Raw genomic sequence first — 19,547 nt, 5'->3', positions numbered from 1 at the left:
TTAAACAGTGGAGATTATGGGAAAATTATTAGACTAAAGGTGAGGACACAACAGCTCACCCGAAACAAGACTGATTCCAAACATTACACTGTTGATTTTATGTGCATTTTACATGTACTGTACTTTTTGCTGCACTTGTTAGTAACGAAAACTGTAAATACTCTACATACATCCAATAACATGATAAGAATATTGGATAATTTGGGGTAGGTGCAACATAAGACAAAAAAAAAAATGATAAGGGTTTGAGTGAGAGGTCTAACTGGGGTTTCCAAGTGGCCACACAACTCTCCAAAGTGTGCACATTTCCTAAGTTATTTCAATACACTTTTATGACTCAAAGAAGAGTCTTCAACTATAAGATGCTTTTTGGGGGGCTCTCCTAGCTGTGCCGTTGAGGAACTAGAGCAAGCACACTTGTAGTTGTTTTTAACAGCCCTGCATCCCCGCCTTTACCTCAATTACTGTTGTTGTTTAAGCAAAACAGTCCATTATAACCCGCAATCTGGGTCAGGTGGGGCATAATTTGAAAGCTTGTTCCTTTTGCCAACATGACTAGCTAAATGATAAAATATGATTTTACATTGTTAGGCTTTCACAAGGCAATTCAGAGAAGCAGATTTTGGTGCGCATAGAATGGAGTCATGAGTGCATTCAGATGCGTGGTCCGCAGCAACTTTTCTTCACATTACAACAAACAGGCTCATTCTGTTCAGGACAACCCAGGGTATAACGCCATGTCATCTTGTAACTGTACATCAAACATAATGATCATAAATGTTGACACTGTATTACATGAGTTTTATGATATGGAAATGTGAAGTGAACGTTTGGACGTGTTTGGATCGCTTATATGACATCAAAGCGGTATTTATTATAATCCTCAACGTCTCATGTTTTAAAATACTTATAGTCCTCAAAATGTACAGCAATTCCCCAACTAAGACAACAAAACATTTGCAAAAGTTGCCCAATTAGCAGGAGGATGGCTCTCAAGTTAACAACGGCTGTCAGTCAAAACCCATACAGGGCTGTGAAACGGAGAGCTTGAGCTCTGACATCATGTATAGCATGTTACTGTATAGCCACTGCTTTCCAATTTAGGCGCTTATCAGTGCCAAAATCTGCCATTTTCAACCTGCATACGGGTACAAATGTAGAGGGCACGTTTCTCAAATAAAAGTCTTCTGAGGAGAATCGGTCATTAGCTACCCAAATTTCAGGGGAAAACTTTCCAGGAAAGGTCCTCTCTATCCCATCGTGCACACATTTTCTATTCATGCATTTTCTATTCATGCAAATGTGAGCATCTCAACTGTGCATAGAATGCCCTCAACAAATTGCAGGTGTGAGGAAGCTGAAACAAAAGCCACTGTAACCCTAATGGCATCCCTTGTCATTAAGAGGCCTTTGATGTGCGTACTCAACAGACTCTTTTATCTCCTTCTTCCCTCTCTCCCTCTTTACTCTGTATTCTCTCTCCCTGGCTCAACCGGTTTCTTTATTAATACACTCTTCAGGGAATGTTTTTTTGCACAGAACCCTCAACACATCTGACATCTGTTTGACATTCATGCCTGCCCATTTCTTCAATCATTAGCTTGCTAAGAGCATCATAGAGTAAGGTAAGACTTTAACGCACCTGTTGAGCCCACAATGCACCCCACCAAAGTAGAAGAAAACAATATCACAACAAAAAAAACACACAAAAACGACAAATTAAAAGCCCTGACATAAGCCGTAACTTAAGATAGAAATGTATGATCATATTCAAATTATTACCATATGTCTACTTGGGCCCCTGTTGAAATTCTTTAATGCAAAGCTAAACATCTGTATATCAAAAGCACATAAACTTAATTAAAACAGAGTGTGTCTGCAAAGACGGCTGAAGAAACATTGATATTCAAAAACTCTCCCTTTGAACTCAAAGGATATAGAAACAGGACAATGTTGGCTTAATCGTGTTCGCTCTTTGAAGTAAGACATCACTATTAGTAAGACATCACTATTAGGAGAAAAGGTAAATGTGCCTGCTTTTCATAATTTGTAAAGGCTGTAGCTTGAGATATCAGATAGGTGGTGGTAGTATGAGACTTTATTTAATTAGGCAAGTCAGTTAAGAACAAATTGTTATTTACAATGACGGCCTACCCCAGCCAAACCCTAACTCGGACGACGCTGGGACAATTGTGCACCGCCCTATGGGACTCCCAATCACAGCCGGTTGTGATACAGCCTGGAATCGAAACAGGGTTTGTAGTGACGCATCTAGCACTGAGATGCAGTGTCTTAGACCCCTGTGCCACTCAGGAGCCCTGTGTTTGGAGCAAATAGTTAAAATGGCAAGAATAACATCAGTGGTAATGTTAACCACATTAAAGGAATCCTCTGTTCCACCAGATGCAGACAGATTTAATGAGGGAAAACAAAAGGGAACTGGGTTTTATGAAGAGGTAATAAACAAAACAGGTGGCAGACCTCAAGCCTTTACCTGACACACACACACACACACACACACACACACACACACACACACACACACACACACACACACACACACACACACACACACACACACACACACACACACACACACACACACACACACACACACACACACACACACACACACACACACACACACACACACACACACACACACACACACACACACACACACAGGCCTGCTCTGTCTGGTTGGTGTCCACCTGTCCGTCCAACACCACCACGGCTACTTTGCCGATCTGGCTACTTTGGCAGGCATATTCTAAGCTAAGAACAAACGGTGTAACATCGTTTACCATATGACACATAATCAAGTACCCAAGCTTGTTACATCCACAGCCACCTCCGCTCATATGCTCAGGCAGACAATCAGCCAGGGACTTCATTTGGCAGAGAGAAAGAGGGAAAGTAACACCCACTTACAGCACCATATGTTACCACAGTCCAACCTTGTTATTAAAACTAGTAAGCCTATTTGAAATTCATCTCCATGGTTAAACAGGGCCAAAATAATCAAGGGAGCACGATCACACTTAATTGATTCAGTGTACTTTTAAGACGCTCTATTGGGTGCTGTGGTGACCTATTTCAGCCGGTCTTCAGAGGAACGAAATATCCCAAGTAAGGGGGTAATGCACAACTAGTATTATAATTACTGCTGGATCCGTCGCTGCACAACCGGAGGTGAAGTGCTTTTGAACTAACTGCACAATCGACAAAGCCCCATTATACTGAGGCCAATGATTCTTGGGGTATATTTCTTGCAATTTCCATATGAAATACTTTCAGCGCAGTGTTGAAATGTAAAATTATCAAGGCACAAGGCGAGACCCAGATGCAGACACAGGAGGCAGATGGTTGGAGTCTTAGAATTTAATCCAAAGGGGTAGGCAAGAGAATGGTCGTGGACAGGCAAAAAGGTCAAAACCAGATCAGAGTCCAGGAGGTACAGAGTGGCAGACAGGCTCGTGGTCAAGGTAGGCAGAATGGTCAGGCAGGTGGGTACAGACTCCAGAAACAGACAAGGGTCAAAACCGGGAGGACTAGAAAAAGGAGAAAAGCAAAAGGAGTACGGGAAAAACACGCTGGTTGACTTGACTTGACGAACTGGCACAGAGAGACAGAAAACACAGGGATAAATATACTGTGGAAAATAAGCGACGCCTAGAGGGGGTGGAGACAATCACAGGAACAGGTGAAACAGATCAGGGCGTGACAGTACCCTCCCCCCCAGGTCTTGGTTGGCTCGCTCCAACTGATCGTTAGTTTGGGGATGGAATCCGGATGACAGGCTGGCCGACGACCCAATAAGGTTGCAGAATGCCTTCCAGAATTGAAATGAGAACTGAGGACCCCGATCGGAGACCATGTCATCCGGGAGTCCAAGGATCCGGAAGACATGCTGCACCATAAGCTGGGCCGTCTCCTTGGCCGAAGGTAGTTTGGGGAGAGGGATGAAATGGGCGGTCTTGGAGAACCAATCGACTACCGTCAGATTGACAGTGTTGCCATCAGACGGAGGGAGCCCAGTGACAAAGTCCAGAGATATATGAGACCAGGGACGATGAGGGACCGGTAGTGACTGAAGGAAGCCAGAAGGAGCTTGCCGTGGAGTCTTGTTCTGAGCACACACTGTGCATACTGCGACAAAGGCAGAGACGTCAGGAACCATTGTGGGCCACCAGAAACGTTATTGGAGGAAGGCTAGTGTAGGACGGGACCCTGGATGACAGGTCAGCCTGGAGGAATGAGCCCATTCCAGGACCCGGGACCGGACAGGATTAGGGACAAGCAGCCAGTTAGCCGGGCCCCCTTCAGGTCCAGGCTGGGAGCGTCGTCCCTCGCGGACCAGGTTCTCAATACCCCAATCCGCAGTGGCAGCAAGGCATGAGGTAGGGAGAATGGTTTCAGAGGTCGAGGGTGTGGCAGAGGAACTGTATAGGCAGGAGAGGGCATCAGCTTCACATTCTTTGACCCTGGGCGGTAGGAGATGGTGAAGTTAAATCTGGTGAACAGGAGGGCCCACCGGGCCTGCCTGGAGTTGAGGCGCTTAGCTGTATGGAGATATTCCAAGTTTTTATGGTCGGTCAGGACCAGGAATGGCTGTTCTGCTCCTTCCAGCCAGTGCCTCCACTCTTCCAACGCCATCTTCACCACCAGGAGTTCTCGGTTGACAACATTGTAGTTCCTTTCAGCAGGATTGAGATGATGGGACAGGAAGGCACAGGGATGAAGCTTCTGGTCCTGGGCAGATTGTTGGGACAGGATGACCCCCACTCCAACATCTGAAGCATCCACTTCCACCACAAATTGCGCGAGGGGTCCGGATGGATGAGGATGGGTGCTGTTGTGAACCAATGCTTCAGGTCCACAAAGGCTTTGTCGACAGCTGGAGACTATTTGAACGGTAGCTTGGGAGAGGTGAGTGCCGAGGGGGGCCGCCAGTGTGCTGTAGTCCCGAATGAAACGGCAGTAGAAGTTTGCAAACCCAAGAAACCATTGCAACTGCACCCTGGGCGTTGGTTGAGGCCAATCCACCACTGCTTTCACCTTTCCAGGATTCATCTGAACATTGCCCTCAGCAATGACATATCCCAGAAAGGTTATTATAGAGCGGTGGAATTCACACTTCTCGGCTTTCACGAACAGTTGGTTCTCCAGGAGGAGCTTAAGGAACTGTCTGACATTAAGAACATGTTCTTGTGCAGATCGGGAAAAAAACTGAATGTCGTCAAGGTACACAAACCGGTTTAGCATGTCCCGAAGCACATCATTGACCAAAGCCTGGAAAACAGTGGGGGCGCTGATGAGTCCAAATGGCTTGACCTGGTACTCATAATGTCTACTGGCTGTGTTGAAGGCGGTCTTCCACTCATCCCCCTTGCGTATCTGAACCAGGTGGTAGGCATTTAAGAAGGTACAACTTGGAAAATATGGTGGCCCCCTGGAGAGGTTCAAACGCCGAGGAGAGGAGAGGTCTGGGGTAACGATTCTTGATAGTAATGTCATTAAGTCCCCGGTTGTCAATGCATGGACGCAGGGTCTTGTCCTTCTTCTCCACAAAGAAAAACCCTGCGCCAGCATGAGATGCAGACGGACGGACGGCCCCAGACCTCCTTTCACTCTTCCGTTCCCTTAGATGTCCATCAATTTGAATGGTAAGGGCGATAAGGGAGTCGAGATCCATCGGCAATTCCCGAGCAGCTAGCTCATCCTTTACCGCCTCAGATAATCCGCGCAAAAAAGTATTGAAAAGAGACTCCAGATTCCAGGCACTCTCGGCGGCCAACATGCGAAAATCAACCACGTAGTCTGCCACACTATGGGAGTTTTGACATAAGTCAAGCAGTTTACTGGCCATCATTCTCCCGGAATCCGGAGACTCAAATACCTTTCTCACTTCTGCCATGAATTCCTCCAGATGACCACAAATGGCAGATTGTTGCTCCCAAACTGCCGTAGCCCAGGAGAGCAAACTTCCCGACATTAGCATAATAATATACGCTATCTTCAATCTGTCTGAAGGAAACGAAGAAGGCTGTAGCTCAAAAATAAGCGAGCACTGAGAAAGAAAACCCGGTAGGTACCAGGATTCCCCAAATATCGCTCCGGAGGAGGTAAGCGGGGTTCTCGGGGACCCGGGATAGGCTGTACAAACTCACCAGATAGGGTAAAATGACTGGGTGATTGGAGTTTTTCAGAGGAGGCAGGCAGCCTCTGAGCTAACTCCCTGATTTGCTCCATAATAGCCTTTAACCCATGGTCGTGGCGTTCTGTCAAGGACCTGAGCCCTTCCAAAAGGCCCTGTGCCAACTCCTCATGTCTCCTAATGGTGGCTCCCTGCAGGGAGACAGCGTGGCGGAGCTGGTCCAAGTCTGCTGGGTCTGTCATGGCCAGTTCGTACTATCAAGGCACAAGGCGAGACCCAAATGCAGACACAGGGGGCAAATGGTTGGAGTCTTACAATGTTTAATAATCCAAAGGCGTAGGCAAGAGAATGGTCGTGGACAGGCAAAAAGGTCAAAACCAGATCAGAGTCCAGGAGGTACAGAGTGGCAGACAGGCTCGTGGTCAAGGCAGGCAGAATGGTCAGGCAGGCGGGTACAGACTCCAGAAACAGACAAGGGTCAAAACCGGGAGGACTAGAAAAAGGAGAATAGCAAAAGAAGTACGGGAAAAACACGCTGGTTGACTTGACTAAACATACAAGACAAACTGGCACAGAGAGACAGGAAACACAGGGATAAATACACTGGGGAAAATAAGCGACACCTGGAGGGGGTAGAGACAATCACAGGAACAGGTGAAACAGATCAGGGCGTGACAAAAATATTGTAATGCAATGTACTAATATGTCTTAAAAAAAAGTTTAATAAATAATATCAACTATTCATTTTAATGTCAGTATTTGTGGTCAAATTATATCAGAGATTGAGTCTCAGACGTAGTACACTGTTGTACATTCCCTTAGTTTGACATACTTCATTCAGCCAAAGTTTCAATCTCAAAGGGCATCTCATTTGTAACTTCTCTGGTAGAAGAAATGTACAAATTGAATCAAAAAGTATGTTTTTAGCTTTGACAGTTTTTAAGCTGATCTTATTGGTACTTGAAATTTGGTCCGACAAGAATATACTATTTTCTATAGCTGCCACTAATCAAGACTGGATTCTGACTTATTAATAGCCAATAATCTTTCATTTCATATTTACGCAGGCATAAATAACATTATTAGTACATATTAGTATAGTATGTCTCACAATGTGAAAGAAAGACACAACATGTAAGCTAACTGTTAAACGTTTGGTAATCCCACAAAACCTGAATGCAACTCGACTTAGTTCTGACCCTTACGGTACGTAGTCTTCCTCTCTACGATGGCCACCTAAAGCTTCTGAAATCAGAGTAAACCCTGTACTGTCTGTGGCTGGTCCTGCTATCTAGACAGAGCTCTAATGTTTTCCCCGCTGAGTACAAGGGATCTTCAGTCATACCACCCTACTCTTCCTATTAAGATCAAAATCTCAGCTTGGGCCCTGGGGTGTCAACAAAAGGAGATGCAGTAAATGATATGCAAATCAGGGGGGAAAAAAGCACTACAGATCAACTTGCCAGCCCTGCATTTCCGACACATCTTAAAAGGACATTTCTATACTTTGGGTGAAATTCAGAGTTACGACTAGCTCTCTGTCTGCTTTTAGACAGGAAATGTTTTAGCGGTTCTAGTACACAGCATATACCACTCACTCCTTGGTATAATGATACTCATATATTGCAACCATTATTGAAGAATTCACTGCAAAATGGTCATAGTATAACATTGACATTTCACGTGATATCTCTATGCTCTCAATGCAGCTTTTCAGCGAGGAGACGAATTGTAACCCGTACTTTATTATACCACAGTGAACAGAGAATTGATTCAGTGACCATTAAATTATTACAACTTTATGAACACCGAACTGACTTAGAATGATGGGCACCTGTCTTGTCCTCAGAGTCTGGTTCCATGCCAGATTTCCGTCTGAGCTCTAATTTGGCCCGAGCTTGCTGTTAATGGAGTCTTGGTCAATTGTTAAACGTTCAGTGACAATAAAACTTTATAGAAAAAAAACCCATGATTTAATATAGATTTTTCTCTGCCACTAAACAGCAGTGTCATTTTCATGTACCATTTGTCAGGATTTTGAAAGACAAATATTTTTCCTGAGATGAGTCTCTTGTGTGAACCAGATAGAAAAACAAGCCTGAAGACGATTGAACGACACCATAACTAATCCCTACATTACTGGAGCATATCTGCCTAAATTGAGAGGTGTGTGGGGGAGGTGGCAATGTACAAGGAACTGCTAATAAAAACATGGTAGCAGAACTACATTCAACAATGTTAATTGTGGAGTTTGTGTTCATCCAAATACACACATACAAGGGGAGCATCATTAGTCATTATTTTAAACTAATAGACATTTACTCTGGTCTCTTGTACATCACTGGCCCTTGTTATACATGGTGCATATGGAGGAAATGTTATTTCAGTATGTGTCTGGCTAGTGCTCTTTGACTCGTACCGGTTGACAGGGGTTGTAAGACTCAGCTCTGACTGACGAGTGGCCCTCTTGACAGGGTGGGAGGGGGCCCGGTCAAATAGTCTTCCTCCGGGATTGATTCCACCGTTGACAGTAATTTGTAGTACTCATCCTCTCCATCCAGTACTTTGATTTGGCTGTGATGTTCAAGACAGGGAGGGTATGAGGGAAAATAGACTGCTCTTCTAAAATGCCTCTGACCAGAAAAAGCATAACATTTCACTTAAATAAGAGCAATGATATCTAACAAAGACAAGGCAGTGAGGAGTTAACCTGGTAGACTATAAACCAGGCTTTCATTTACAAATACAACTCAGACCATCAACAATTAAAATTAGCATGCTGACAAAGCCTTAATATGTAGCCCTCTCTAATGACAAGAGGAGCTTGTAAAAAGCTGTTATTTTCAGCACTCCATTTACATGATTGGAAAACAAAATCCATTTCTGGATTCTTCTATTCCACAAAGGGCCTGCTCTGTTTAGAGTTACTGTAAGTAGGAAAGCAGTTATTTACCCAAGTTTTCTCGGCTTCCTCTTGCTCCCCTGGTAATCCAGAGTTCTCTGTGGAAAGGGCCAAGAGCACAGTCAAAAAGATGAGCAGAGAGTCATTCATTTTTAATTCAAAGTGATTTTGTGTTGAATGCGAGCAGATGCTGATAATATCAGAAGCATAATTTTTGGGGATCAAAGGGCTCAAGTGAGCCCGATGAAGCATGCATCTTGCTCAGCTTTGATAAACCACATCAATTATTCACCGTGAAGGCAGACATCCTGACATGAAAGCAACAGATAAAGAACATAAGCACATGTTCAAGACAAGAGGCAGAGAAGCGTGGGGGTGGGGCTCGAGGGTCTGGCACAGGTAGATTTAATTGTATTATCATCTGGAACCAAAGTCAGACAAAGGACTTTATCGCCACTTTGAACTCACATTTAGCTGGTTGTAATAGAGACTGTCTTCAGGGCTGTTCAGCAGTTTGGGCTGCTGGCCCCGCCGGCGAGGGGTTCGCTGCTGCAGCTTAAGCACTGGACCTGCAACAGAGACAAATCACTGAGAAACAGCACAGCAACAACACTCCCGCACTGATAAACAGTGTGGTAACAGCCCCAATGGATAACCACTACACACTGAGATGCATTCAGATTGCACTGGAACAAAACACAATGAGGTAACAAACCTCACAACAAATCATAAAGGCATAAAAAGCATAAAAGCTGTAAAAGACGAGGTGAAAAGCAAATATTCCCACAGTCATGTCAATGGGGTTTATTCCCCTCTATGGGACTCGAGGAAAACCAAGCTCTCAGAGGTAACTATGCCAATATGGCATGAGCAGATCAATGACTCAAACTCAGATCCACTTCTTGAAGCAGAAGACTGTAGCATTGCCAATTTCATGTTGTTTTCTTTTCATGTTCAAAGCCGCATGATTGTTACTATTTATAATTCATAATACCATAGATGGTGATGTAACATGGTAGGCTTTTGCAATAGATAATGACCCAGCTTACACAATCACCTGATTAATCAAACATAAGACAATTTAAATATTTTCTACAACTCTATGACCAAGTTTCAAGATTTCAGACAAAAAAAAAAACACGTTCTAAAACTCAGACACCTTTACAACGAAGCATCTATTTTTAATGCCAGACAGCGTTTCATCTTCTACCCTTCGTTTTGGGTGAGACAGGACATTCCTTCATCATCTCCTGTTACTTCAGCTTCCCAACCTTGACTAAAGCTGCATTTACTTTTTGCAGCTTAACACTACTTTGTACTCACTTTGAACAGACCTCATCACATCTCAATCCTACACATCAAAGCTCAAGAGTTTTTTCCTCCGCTCCTTCTGCTTTCTTGATGTTATTCAAACCAGCGTAGATTTACTAAATTCACACAACCTTGAAAATGCCCATGGAGATGCTGTCATTTCTATATGTCTGCACTTCTAATGTAGATATTTTATTTATCAGGGCGCAGTCAGAAAGACTTCTTGTCCCAAAGAGTCAGGGCACACTTTCTCTCCAATGCTGTTGTTTAAAGATATATAAACAGGGTGGAGAGAACTAACCTTCATTAAAAAACAAAACTTAAGGTTCCTTGCGTAACCCCGGTTCTCTGATATTATGAGATATCTCACATGGAGGTTCGCTAGGACCGCCTACTCTCTTGGAAGTACCTATCAAAAGCGTCTGTTGGAGACAGACAGGTAGAGTGGAGAATGAGGGGAGACCCTCACTTCCATTAAAGGAGCCACTCTCCCGCCCTCTGGTTATTCTTAAGCATGTTTCTCTTCCTCACGCTCATGCGAGCAGGGGAATGTGGTGAGATATCTCACTCATAATATCAGAAAACTGGGGTTAAGCAAGTAACCTTAAGTTCTCTTTCAATTATTAGTTTTGATATATCACGTGGGTATATGGCCAATTCCCGTATCACAAAACATGCTCTCCGATGCCAGAGTAGTCACAACATCAACATCTCTCGGAGGTGCCGAAAAGGTGCGGAGACAACCCAACGGGGAAAAACCTCATAACAAAGTAAGGGAAAGCCCAATACAAGATGCATACAATCTCAGTTGATTGAGAAATGCCCCAAAAACCAGAGGATGCTCTCTGTACTAGCGAGCACTTCTAGGCCCCTTCGAAGGCGTTCACCCTCGCTTTGTAAATAAATATTATGGTCCCCGTGATCCGGCAGGATATCATTGAAAAGGGAACAGCCCACCCTCGGTTGCCCAATGAGTGAAGAGCATGACACCCTTTCCCGAGCACTCCTACAATCCAAGTTCATGCGAACTGCACGTACTGGATGACGACTAGGGCGCCCTTCTAGGGAAGGCAATACGTGAAAAGCCATAGGCTCCAAGGTGCAACAATGGGAAAAGAAGTCCTGCAAAGCGCATAGGACCAAGGAAAACAGAGCGTAGGGAGGAACAATCTGTCTTGTCACACAACTTCTCCATGACAAAAACGCACCAACTGTAAAACAGAGAGCGTACAAAATGGGCTGGCACTCTTTTCCAAGAGTTGCGGGCCTGTCTCTTTCCTTTTTTCGTTCTCTCTCATTGGCTATGCCCCGAAGGCTAAAGCATCCGAGTAAGGATAGAGAATTGCTTCGTTCACTAGGGCAGGGGTTCCCAAACCTTTTCACTCGGGGCCCCCCTTCCAGCATTGGGGAACATCCACGCCCCACCTGCGTGTGTGTGCACGCACCACGTCTATTTCTTATATCTTTTTTCACCCCTTTTCTCTCCCCAATTTCGTGGTATCCAATTGGTAGTAGTTACAGTCTTGTCTCATCCCTGCAATTTCTAATTCCCCTGAAACCGCATCAAAGCACTCAATCAAGGATAATGACGTCCTTGAACAAAGTTTCATAATGTAATCATACTGCAGAATAATGTAACTATATAGCAGCACAAACTGTTTATCCAAAAAAAATATGTTGTTAAGAAAATAAAAAAAACTAAGTAGTTATGCTAGAGATAGCTAGTTAGCTGGCATGCAATCTTGTTATTTCACAACTTCTGTTCAGTCAGGCATGGCCCTTTCCTTTAAAACAAACAAACTAAGGACATCAGATGTTCATGGCAAAGCAACGATTCATCACAGCACTACACGACTGAATGGGGGAGATTTATGTTTGGGGTCTGAGGTGAGATGTTTTCTATATTCACATTAGACCCTCCATCCTGAGGGAATGATTGTAACTTGGCTGCTCTGATATACAGCTGGATCCCTGTGTGTCTGTGCAGTCTAGGAGTCAGAAACACAACTCTCAGTTCCAACATCCCCATTTATCCAGCATGACCCACAGCGATTAAAGCGTGTAGCAGATCAGAGAAAGGGTCAGGCTTCCCATCTCCGCCTGTTTGGGAAATCACTGCCATTTGATCCAGGCCAGCCCCAGAGGAATGTTGTTGCCGCAGATATCTTACAGACACTGAGGCTGCCAAACGGGCTTCTGGCACGAGAGCATTTTGGACCCAGGTAGGTCCGGGAAGAGGTCAGACAGTGGCTCACACTAGGCTTGCTATATGATAATAGTGGGCAGCGTCTGATGTTTGCGGTGAGGAATAATGATCAGAGAATACAGAAGAAGAAAAAATTCCAGCAGAGTTTGCAACAGACTTACATTTTGTACATGCTTGCATCTCCAGATAAAAAGGATGAGAATAATTTTTTAGATAGGCACTTTCTTTCATTTTCAAAGAGGTTCAGATGATTCGTAACACATCTCTAAATACCAGTTTTAAATCCCTTGAAAATCAGAATGCTCCTCAGAAACAACATCGAAGAGCTGCTAAATGGGATTTTAGCCGAATAAATGAAAGAGATGTATCGATTTACTTCCTGAATCATCTGCTGTGATCACCTGACTTCTCCCAGACCCCAGTTATCCACTTGGGCTTTGTTTATTCAGATGGAGGGAGCCGAAGCACCAAAAGGCATGGATTATAATGAAAAATCATCAGTGGAGTCCTTTGATGTCTAAATAAGACATGTGCAGCCCATACCCCTCTTTTCCCCTCACAAACCCTCACATGCACGCACGCACGCACGCACGCACACACACACACATTGTTTATTGCTAACAGAAAGTCCCTGAACAGATAGCTAACTCTAGTCAAACTTCAATAGGAGTTCGAGAGCTTTTCAGGACTACTGTGATTTATTACCAATGTCTTAATTTGGTAAACCATGTGCTTTGAATTATAAAGGCACACTAGGAAAATCACAAGGTTTTCCAGATAATGGTCCAAAGGGCATTTCCTGCATCTGTTTTTAACTAATGCAGGCAGAGGATGTTATTACTTACAACCAATTTTCCAATTTTTCACACTGAAATCAATCATTTCCACTGACGGCAGATTTGGGGCTTGACTTCTGAACAAATCTTCATGTGCTGGGAAAATCCCACAGAGTTTTTTGGAAGTCAATCATTTGTCAGACCTCTGTATAATGTATCATTACAGCCCTCCAGATTGAGCAGTGAGTACATGTTGGTATGTTGCACAGGGGAAGTCGGAGAGTCATTGAGAAACCATCCTACAAAGTGAACCAAGCAACTGAAATGTACTGTGATGGATAATATACATTCGTATAACCACTTCTAAAGATCAACAACTAAAGGACAACAACTTCAAAAAACGGGATATCTCAATATCAAATAATTTCTGGGTAACAATTATGTACCTTACTGTGACTGTTTTCAAATCAAAATCGTAAAATATAAACAAAAATAGCTTCTTAGCAAAGAGCAATTTCTCAAGCAAGAATTTTGCTAGGACAAGGTCTGATTTGGGAGGAGAAAACTGAAAACGAGCTGTTAATGGCAGAGAGGTTTGGAACTCTCTTTCTTTTTGGTCTATTGTTGAATTTACCACCTGATGATGTCACCAGGCTGCCCAAAACTCCATCCCACCAAAACAGGCTGACATTTTAGGCGGTCTTTTCAAACAGCTTTTACACTAAAAGGGCATTAGTATTATTATACAGTATTAATCCAACCTCGTAGTGTGGAAATATATATAAAACACGGAAAAATCTCATTTTTGACTGCACTGGGCCTTTAAAAGTTCTAGCATGACAAAACGTTCCAAATAACCCAAGCCACTTGTACGATACTAAAAGAAAAGTTACAATATAATCTTATACCTTCATATACTACAGGTACATTTGAAAAGATTATTCTGTAGAAATTGTGATGATGAGTAGTTTGGAAGTACATCCTGTTAACTACTCTCACTGACATTAAGAGGATTATGGTAGGTAGTGGCAGACAGGAGTCCTCCTTCCTTCCGTTAAGTTGAGTCTTCCTATCCACTCCAAATTTCAGCTACCTCTGCGACGCACCTGTAATTTCAGCCTCTATGATGGGTGGAGACAGACAGATAAATCAAAAGGTTGAGAGACAGTGAGAGAGGGAGGGAGAGTATTTGTCTGAGGAACACGGAGAGGGTGGATCATTTGTCTTGCAGATGTATGTTGATATGGTGGTGTTGGTGAGGGTAGGGGCAGGACTGGGGGGAGTAGGGCGTTGTGGTTGCACAGCTAGTGGGAGGACATGTGGTAAGTGGTGTCAGAGTTGCTGGTAATGAGCAAGTTGGACGGTAGGAAAGTGGGATGGATCAGTAAACGTGGGTTTAAGAAAATTGCAACTGGGTAATTCCATGTCCTAATGCCGTGTTCCCATTGACCACTCACAGCTGCAGCACAGCTCAGGGTGCCAACCAAATCAAGGCACAATGACTAGACTAGTACTCCCTATACAGATGTAGGATCTTCATTATTTTGTTGCTGAGAACTTTCCTGCACTGCAGGAAATGCAAACTTGTTGTATATTCAAGGTTTAAAAAGGCTTCTAAAGTTTGTAATTTCCACTTTAAAATGTCGGACTTGGTTTGCCCTAACAAAAAATGTATCAACCCCTACAAAAAAATGTCCATTAATTATAATCCACATAATAATTAACATTTTCTGTTGTTGCAGGATTATTTTCCTGCTGTAGCAAACTGGCTCAAATTAAGATGCTACATCTGCAGAGTCGAGGTACAGAACAATAACGGTACTGAGCCTTCCTCTTTTTCCTTCCTTTTTCTTCCCTACTCATCAAAAGACCAGGTTAAGTGTCTTTCTAGACTCAGCGGTAATTGGTCTCTGTGTTGTGACTCCTCTTTATCGCTGTCTCACTTCTGACATGTATGTTTACCAGGACTGTAATCTTCAAAAAGCCTGTTAACATAAGTAGCTCAGCTTTCATAAACCATAAAGTCAGCCTCTGACTGATCCTCGGCACCAGCCTGTTTACCACACTGAGGAGCGTAAACAGCACTCTGATCATATCGCCGCATTGCTCGCAGAGCCTTTCGTCTGCTTGACTCATTTTGAATTATTATTCATATTGTATTAATATTCAGGCTGGTGAGACAGGGAGAGAAGTTACATACTGTAAGTGTTCTGTTTACATGAATGTTTGGTGGATGCACCTCGCTGAACTTTCTTGGTGACAAAATGCTGCAAATCAAAGGTTGACACTTTTGTGTGTCAAGCTTTGACACAAACCACATCATTTCATCATGGAAATGTGGGTAATTTTTGGTTGAGACGTTGATCGATGAGATTTCAACCTTTCTGCACCCACTCAGAAAGACAGTCAGAAGTTTGTTGAATTCCCAATGTGTTATCACTGCACTTTCAACCATTTAAAAGCACAACAAAGTTCAAATGGGAATACAATGCCAGATATTTTGTATTTATACAACAACTTAATGTGTTATCACTGTATTTCATCCAATAGCACAACCAAATTACCTGGATTGTAGTTGAGATTACATTAAAAGTACTGTTTGAGGTTCTGTGAAGATCTCCACAGACCTGCGACATTTGCATGCTATGCTGAACATGCGCACTTGCTATGATTACATAATAATACTTTTATAGTTACAGTAACCTCAAAATGTGGCCATGGATGAGTTACTCATTTTAAGGTTGAATAAAAACTGTTACATTAGTTTGTAAAATAGCCTCATTACAAAAGTCATTTTGATTTGTGTTAGGTTGACAACAGGGGGGTTAACTCAGTTAGGGGTCTCCATTTAATGCTGAGAGTTAGAATAGTAGAATACACAAGGTGCATTTCAAAATTTGGTTGTGCATTAGCGGTTTTTCTTGTTATGTCAGTCACTAACCATGTTTCCATCCAGTTTCTATGCGAGTAAAGTCATACTGTATAAAAACAAATTACGCCAGCTGGGATGGAAACAGGAAGTTGCGGTAAAATTGTATACATTTTGGGGCTGCAGGTAGCCTAGCGGTTAGAGTGTTGGACTAATAACCGAAAGGTTGCAAGATCGAATCCCCGAGCTGACAAGGTAAAAATCTGTCGTTCTGCCCCTGAACAAGGCAGTTAACCCACTGTTCCTAGGCCGTCATTGAAAAGAAGAATTTGTTCTTAACTGACCGGCCTAGTTAAATAAAGGTAAAAAACAAAAAAAATATTGTATAAATGCTGACAGATAATTTGTTCGTTCGACATAGTGGGATCTTTTGTGTCGTTAAAATTAATAATGAGAGAAATGGCAGTGGAAACCCCTTTGTGCAAATATTGATATAATAACCATCATAAGGAAGTAAACTTGGAGTCACGTGATGATATGGTGTGTGAGCCTCCCACTACGACTCAGGAAACCATGCAGTTTATTAGACTACAGATGAAATAATTTCTGATGAACTTCACAGGGTGGCTTGTGTTCAGTCACTGGACAATAAAGTAGACGTGCTCAGGTCGAGAATCTCCTACTAGAGAGACATCAGAGACTGTAATATACTCTGTTTCACAAAAATGATGCCTCTCTCCGGATATACTGTGCCCGTCCATACAGCCAGCTGGGTTCTCAGTACATCGCACAGACAGGAATAAAGAACTTTCCAGGAAAAGAAAGGCGGAGGTGTATGTTTGATGATTAACCACTCATGGTGTGATTGTGGTAACATATAGGAACTCAAGACCTTTTGTTAACTCAACCTAGAATATCTTAAAATCAAATGCCGACCGCATTACCTCCCGAGAGAATTCTCTTCGGTCATCGTCACAGCCATGTATATTCCCCCTCAAGCCGATACCACGACAACTCTAAAGGAACTACACTGAACTCTGTGCAAACTGGAAACCACATATCCCGAGGCCACAAGCTGGGGACTTTAATAAAGCAAATCCTAGTAAATCTCTACAAAACTTTTAACAACAAGTATCAACGAGTGCCTGCGCCACTCTCGCTTCAAAAACACTCAACTATTGCTACTCTCCCTTCCCGGGACGGCTACAAGGCTCTCCCTTGCCCTCCCTTCAGCAAATCAGATCATGCCTCTATCCCGCTCCTCCCTTTCTATAGGCAGAAACTCAAACAGGAAGTACCCATGGTAAGGACTGTTCAATGCTGGTCTGACCAATTGGAATCCATGCATCAAGATTGTTTTGATCACGTGGACTGGGATATGTTCCGGGTTACCTCTGAGAATAACATTGACGTATACACTGACACAGTGACTGAGTTCATCATGAAGTGTATAGGGGATGTTGTTCCCACTGTCTATTCAAACCTATTCAAACCAAAAATCGTGGATAGATGGCAGCATTCGCGCAAAACTGAAAACACAAACCACCGCATTTAACCATGGCAAGATGACTGGGAATATGGAGTAGAAACAGTCCAGTTATACCCTTCATAGGCAATCAAACAGGCAAAATGTTAGTACAGAGACAAAGTGGAGCGGCAATTCAAAGGCTCAGACACGAGACGTATGTGGCAGGGACTCCAGACAATCACGCATTATAAAGGGAAAAGAAGCCACGATGCGGACACCGACGTCTTGCTCCCAGACAAGGTAAACACCTTCTTCACCCACTTCGAGGAAAACACAGTGCTGCCCACGCGGGCCACCACCGCTCCCCTAGACTGTGAGCTCTTGTTCTCCGTGGCTGACGTGAGTAAGACATTTAAGCTTTTTAACCCTCGCAAAGCTGCAGGCAGAGATGGCATCCCTAGCTGCGTCCTCAGAGCAGCTGGCTGGCTCCCTATCCCAGTCTGTTGATGCCACTTGCTTCAAGATGTTCACCATTATTCCTGTACCCAAGAAAGCAAAAGTAACTGAACTAAAGGACTATTTCCCCGTAGCACTCATGTCTGTCATCATTTGAGAAACCAGTTAAGGATCATATCACCTCCCCCTTACCCGACACCCTAGACCCACTGCAATTTGCATTCCGCCTCAATAGATCCACAGATGACGCAATCGCCATCGCACTGCCCTATCCCATCTGGACAAGAGGAATACCTATGTAAAAATGCTGTTCTTTAACTACATCTCAGTCTTCAACACCATAGTACCGTCCAAGCTCATCATTAAGTTTGGGGCCTAGGGTCTGAACCTCACCCTGTGCAACTTGGTCCTGGACTTCCTGACAGGCCGCCCCTAGGTGGTGAAGGTAGATAACAACACCTCTACTGCGCTGATCCTCAACACAGGCGGCCCCACAAGGGTGCGTGCTCAGCCCCCTCCAGTACTCCCTGTTCATCCGTGACTGGTTGGCCATGCACGTCTTCAACTCAATCCTCAAGTTTGCACAACAGTGGTAGGTCTGACTACCAATGACGACAAGACAGCCTACAGGGAGGAGGTGAGGGCCCTGGCGGAGTGGTGCCAGAAAAAGGTAGAGCTGAAAATGTGATGGAAGTACAATAAACTTTAGATTCTTATTCAGTACATGAAAATGTAAGCTTAAAAGTACATTTTGTGTGCACTACATCATCACACACTGATTTTTATCTGCAACAAGTCCGTTATACAGATTTTGGAAAATGTGCATTAAAATCTGTCGCCAGTTGGATGGAAACCTAGCTACTGACAGTCACTCAACTAGCCCATGTCAGCTAACCATTTTTAGATTGGAAAGTTAGTCTAGCCAGCTATCTAAACTAGCAATCATGGTCAAATTACTGGCCCCAATGATTTTGTCAGTCACTCTTAGATATTATATTAAAAACTGCAAACATTTTCTCCCACCCTATGGCAAAATCTGTAGAATTGCAGGAAATACACTGTAAAACTGCAACATTTTCTCTCCGTGCCATGGCAAAATGAGTATTATTATTCTCTACACCCCATGGTAAAATGTGTAGAATTGCAGGAATGTCTCCTCTGTCAAGAGGGGGGCTGCTAATATGTTTTGCTCGCAAGGGGGTTCCCCAACAAAATTTCACCCAAAAGACTAGGACGGGTTCTGACAGCTTGTGTGGGTATGGATGTGGGTACGCAGACCCGCAAGCCACTGCAGCCCCTCATGATGAGTTCAGATTTTTAGTTGCCCCCACCCCCATCAAAGTTGCCCATCCCTGCTATAGATAAATCAACTCTCCAGTAGGATGTGCTGCCCAGCCTACTG

The 19,547-nt window shown here is 43.5% G+C and overlaps 1 protein-coding gene across 2 annotated transcripts in view; it reads right to left on the bottom strand.

Moving 5' to 3' along the window:
• The window catches only part of myo3b (myosin IIIB), a 97,719-nt gene that overhangs the window by 3,873 nt on the left and 74,299 nt on the right, over positions 1-19,547 (bottom strand). For both annotated transcript variants that reach the window (XM_014173244.3, XM_082968920.1), the window contains 3 exons: positions 9,528-9,628; positions 9,111-9,157; positions 8,577-8,731 (listed from right to left, as the gene is read on the bottom strand). In XM_014173244.3, the coding sequence (XP_014028719.1) occupies positions 8,599-8,731; positions 9,111-9,157; positions 9,528-9,628 (281 nt within the window). In that variant the 3' untranslated portion in view covers positions 8,577-8,598. The remainder of the gene's footprint in view (positions 1-8,576; positions 8,732-9,110; positions 9,158-9,527; positions 9,629-19,547) is intronic.

This window comes from Salmo salar, chromosome 25, assembly GCF_965601325.2.
Source record: "Salmo salar chromosome 25, fSalSal1, whole genome shotgun sequence".
Lineage (NCBI taxonomy): Eukaryota > Metazoa > Chordata > Actinopteri > Salmoniformes > Salmonidae > Salmo > Salmo salar.
The sequence above is the reverse complement of the archived record's forward strand: the minus strand, read 5'-3'. Positions and strand labels throughout refer to the sequence as shown.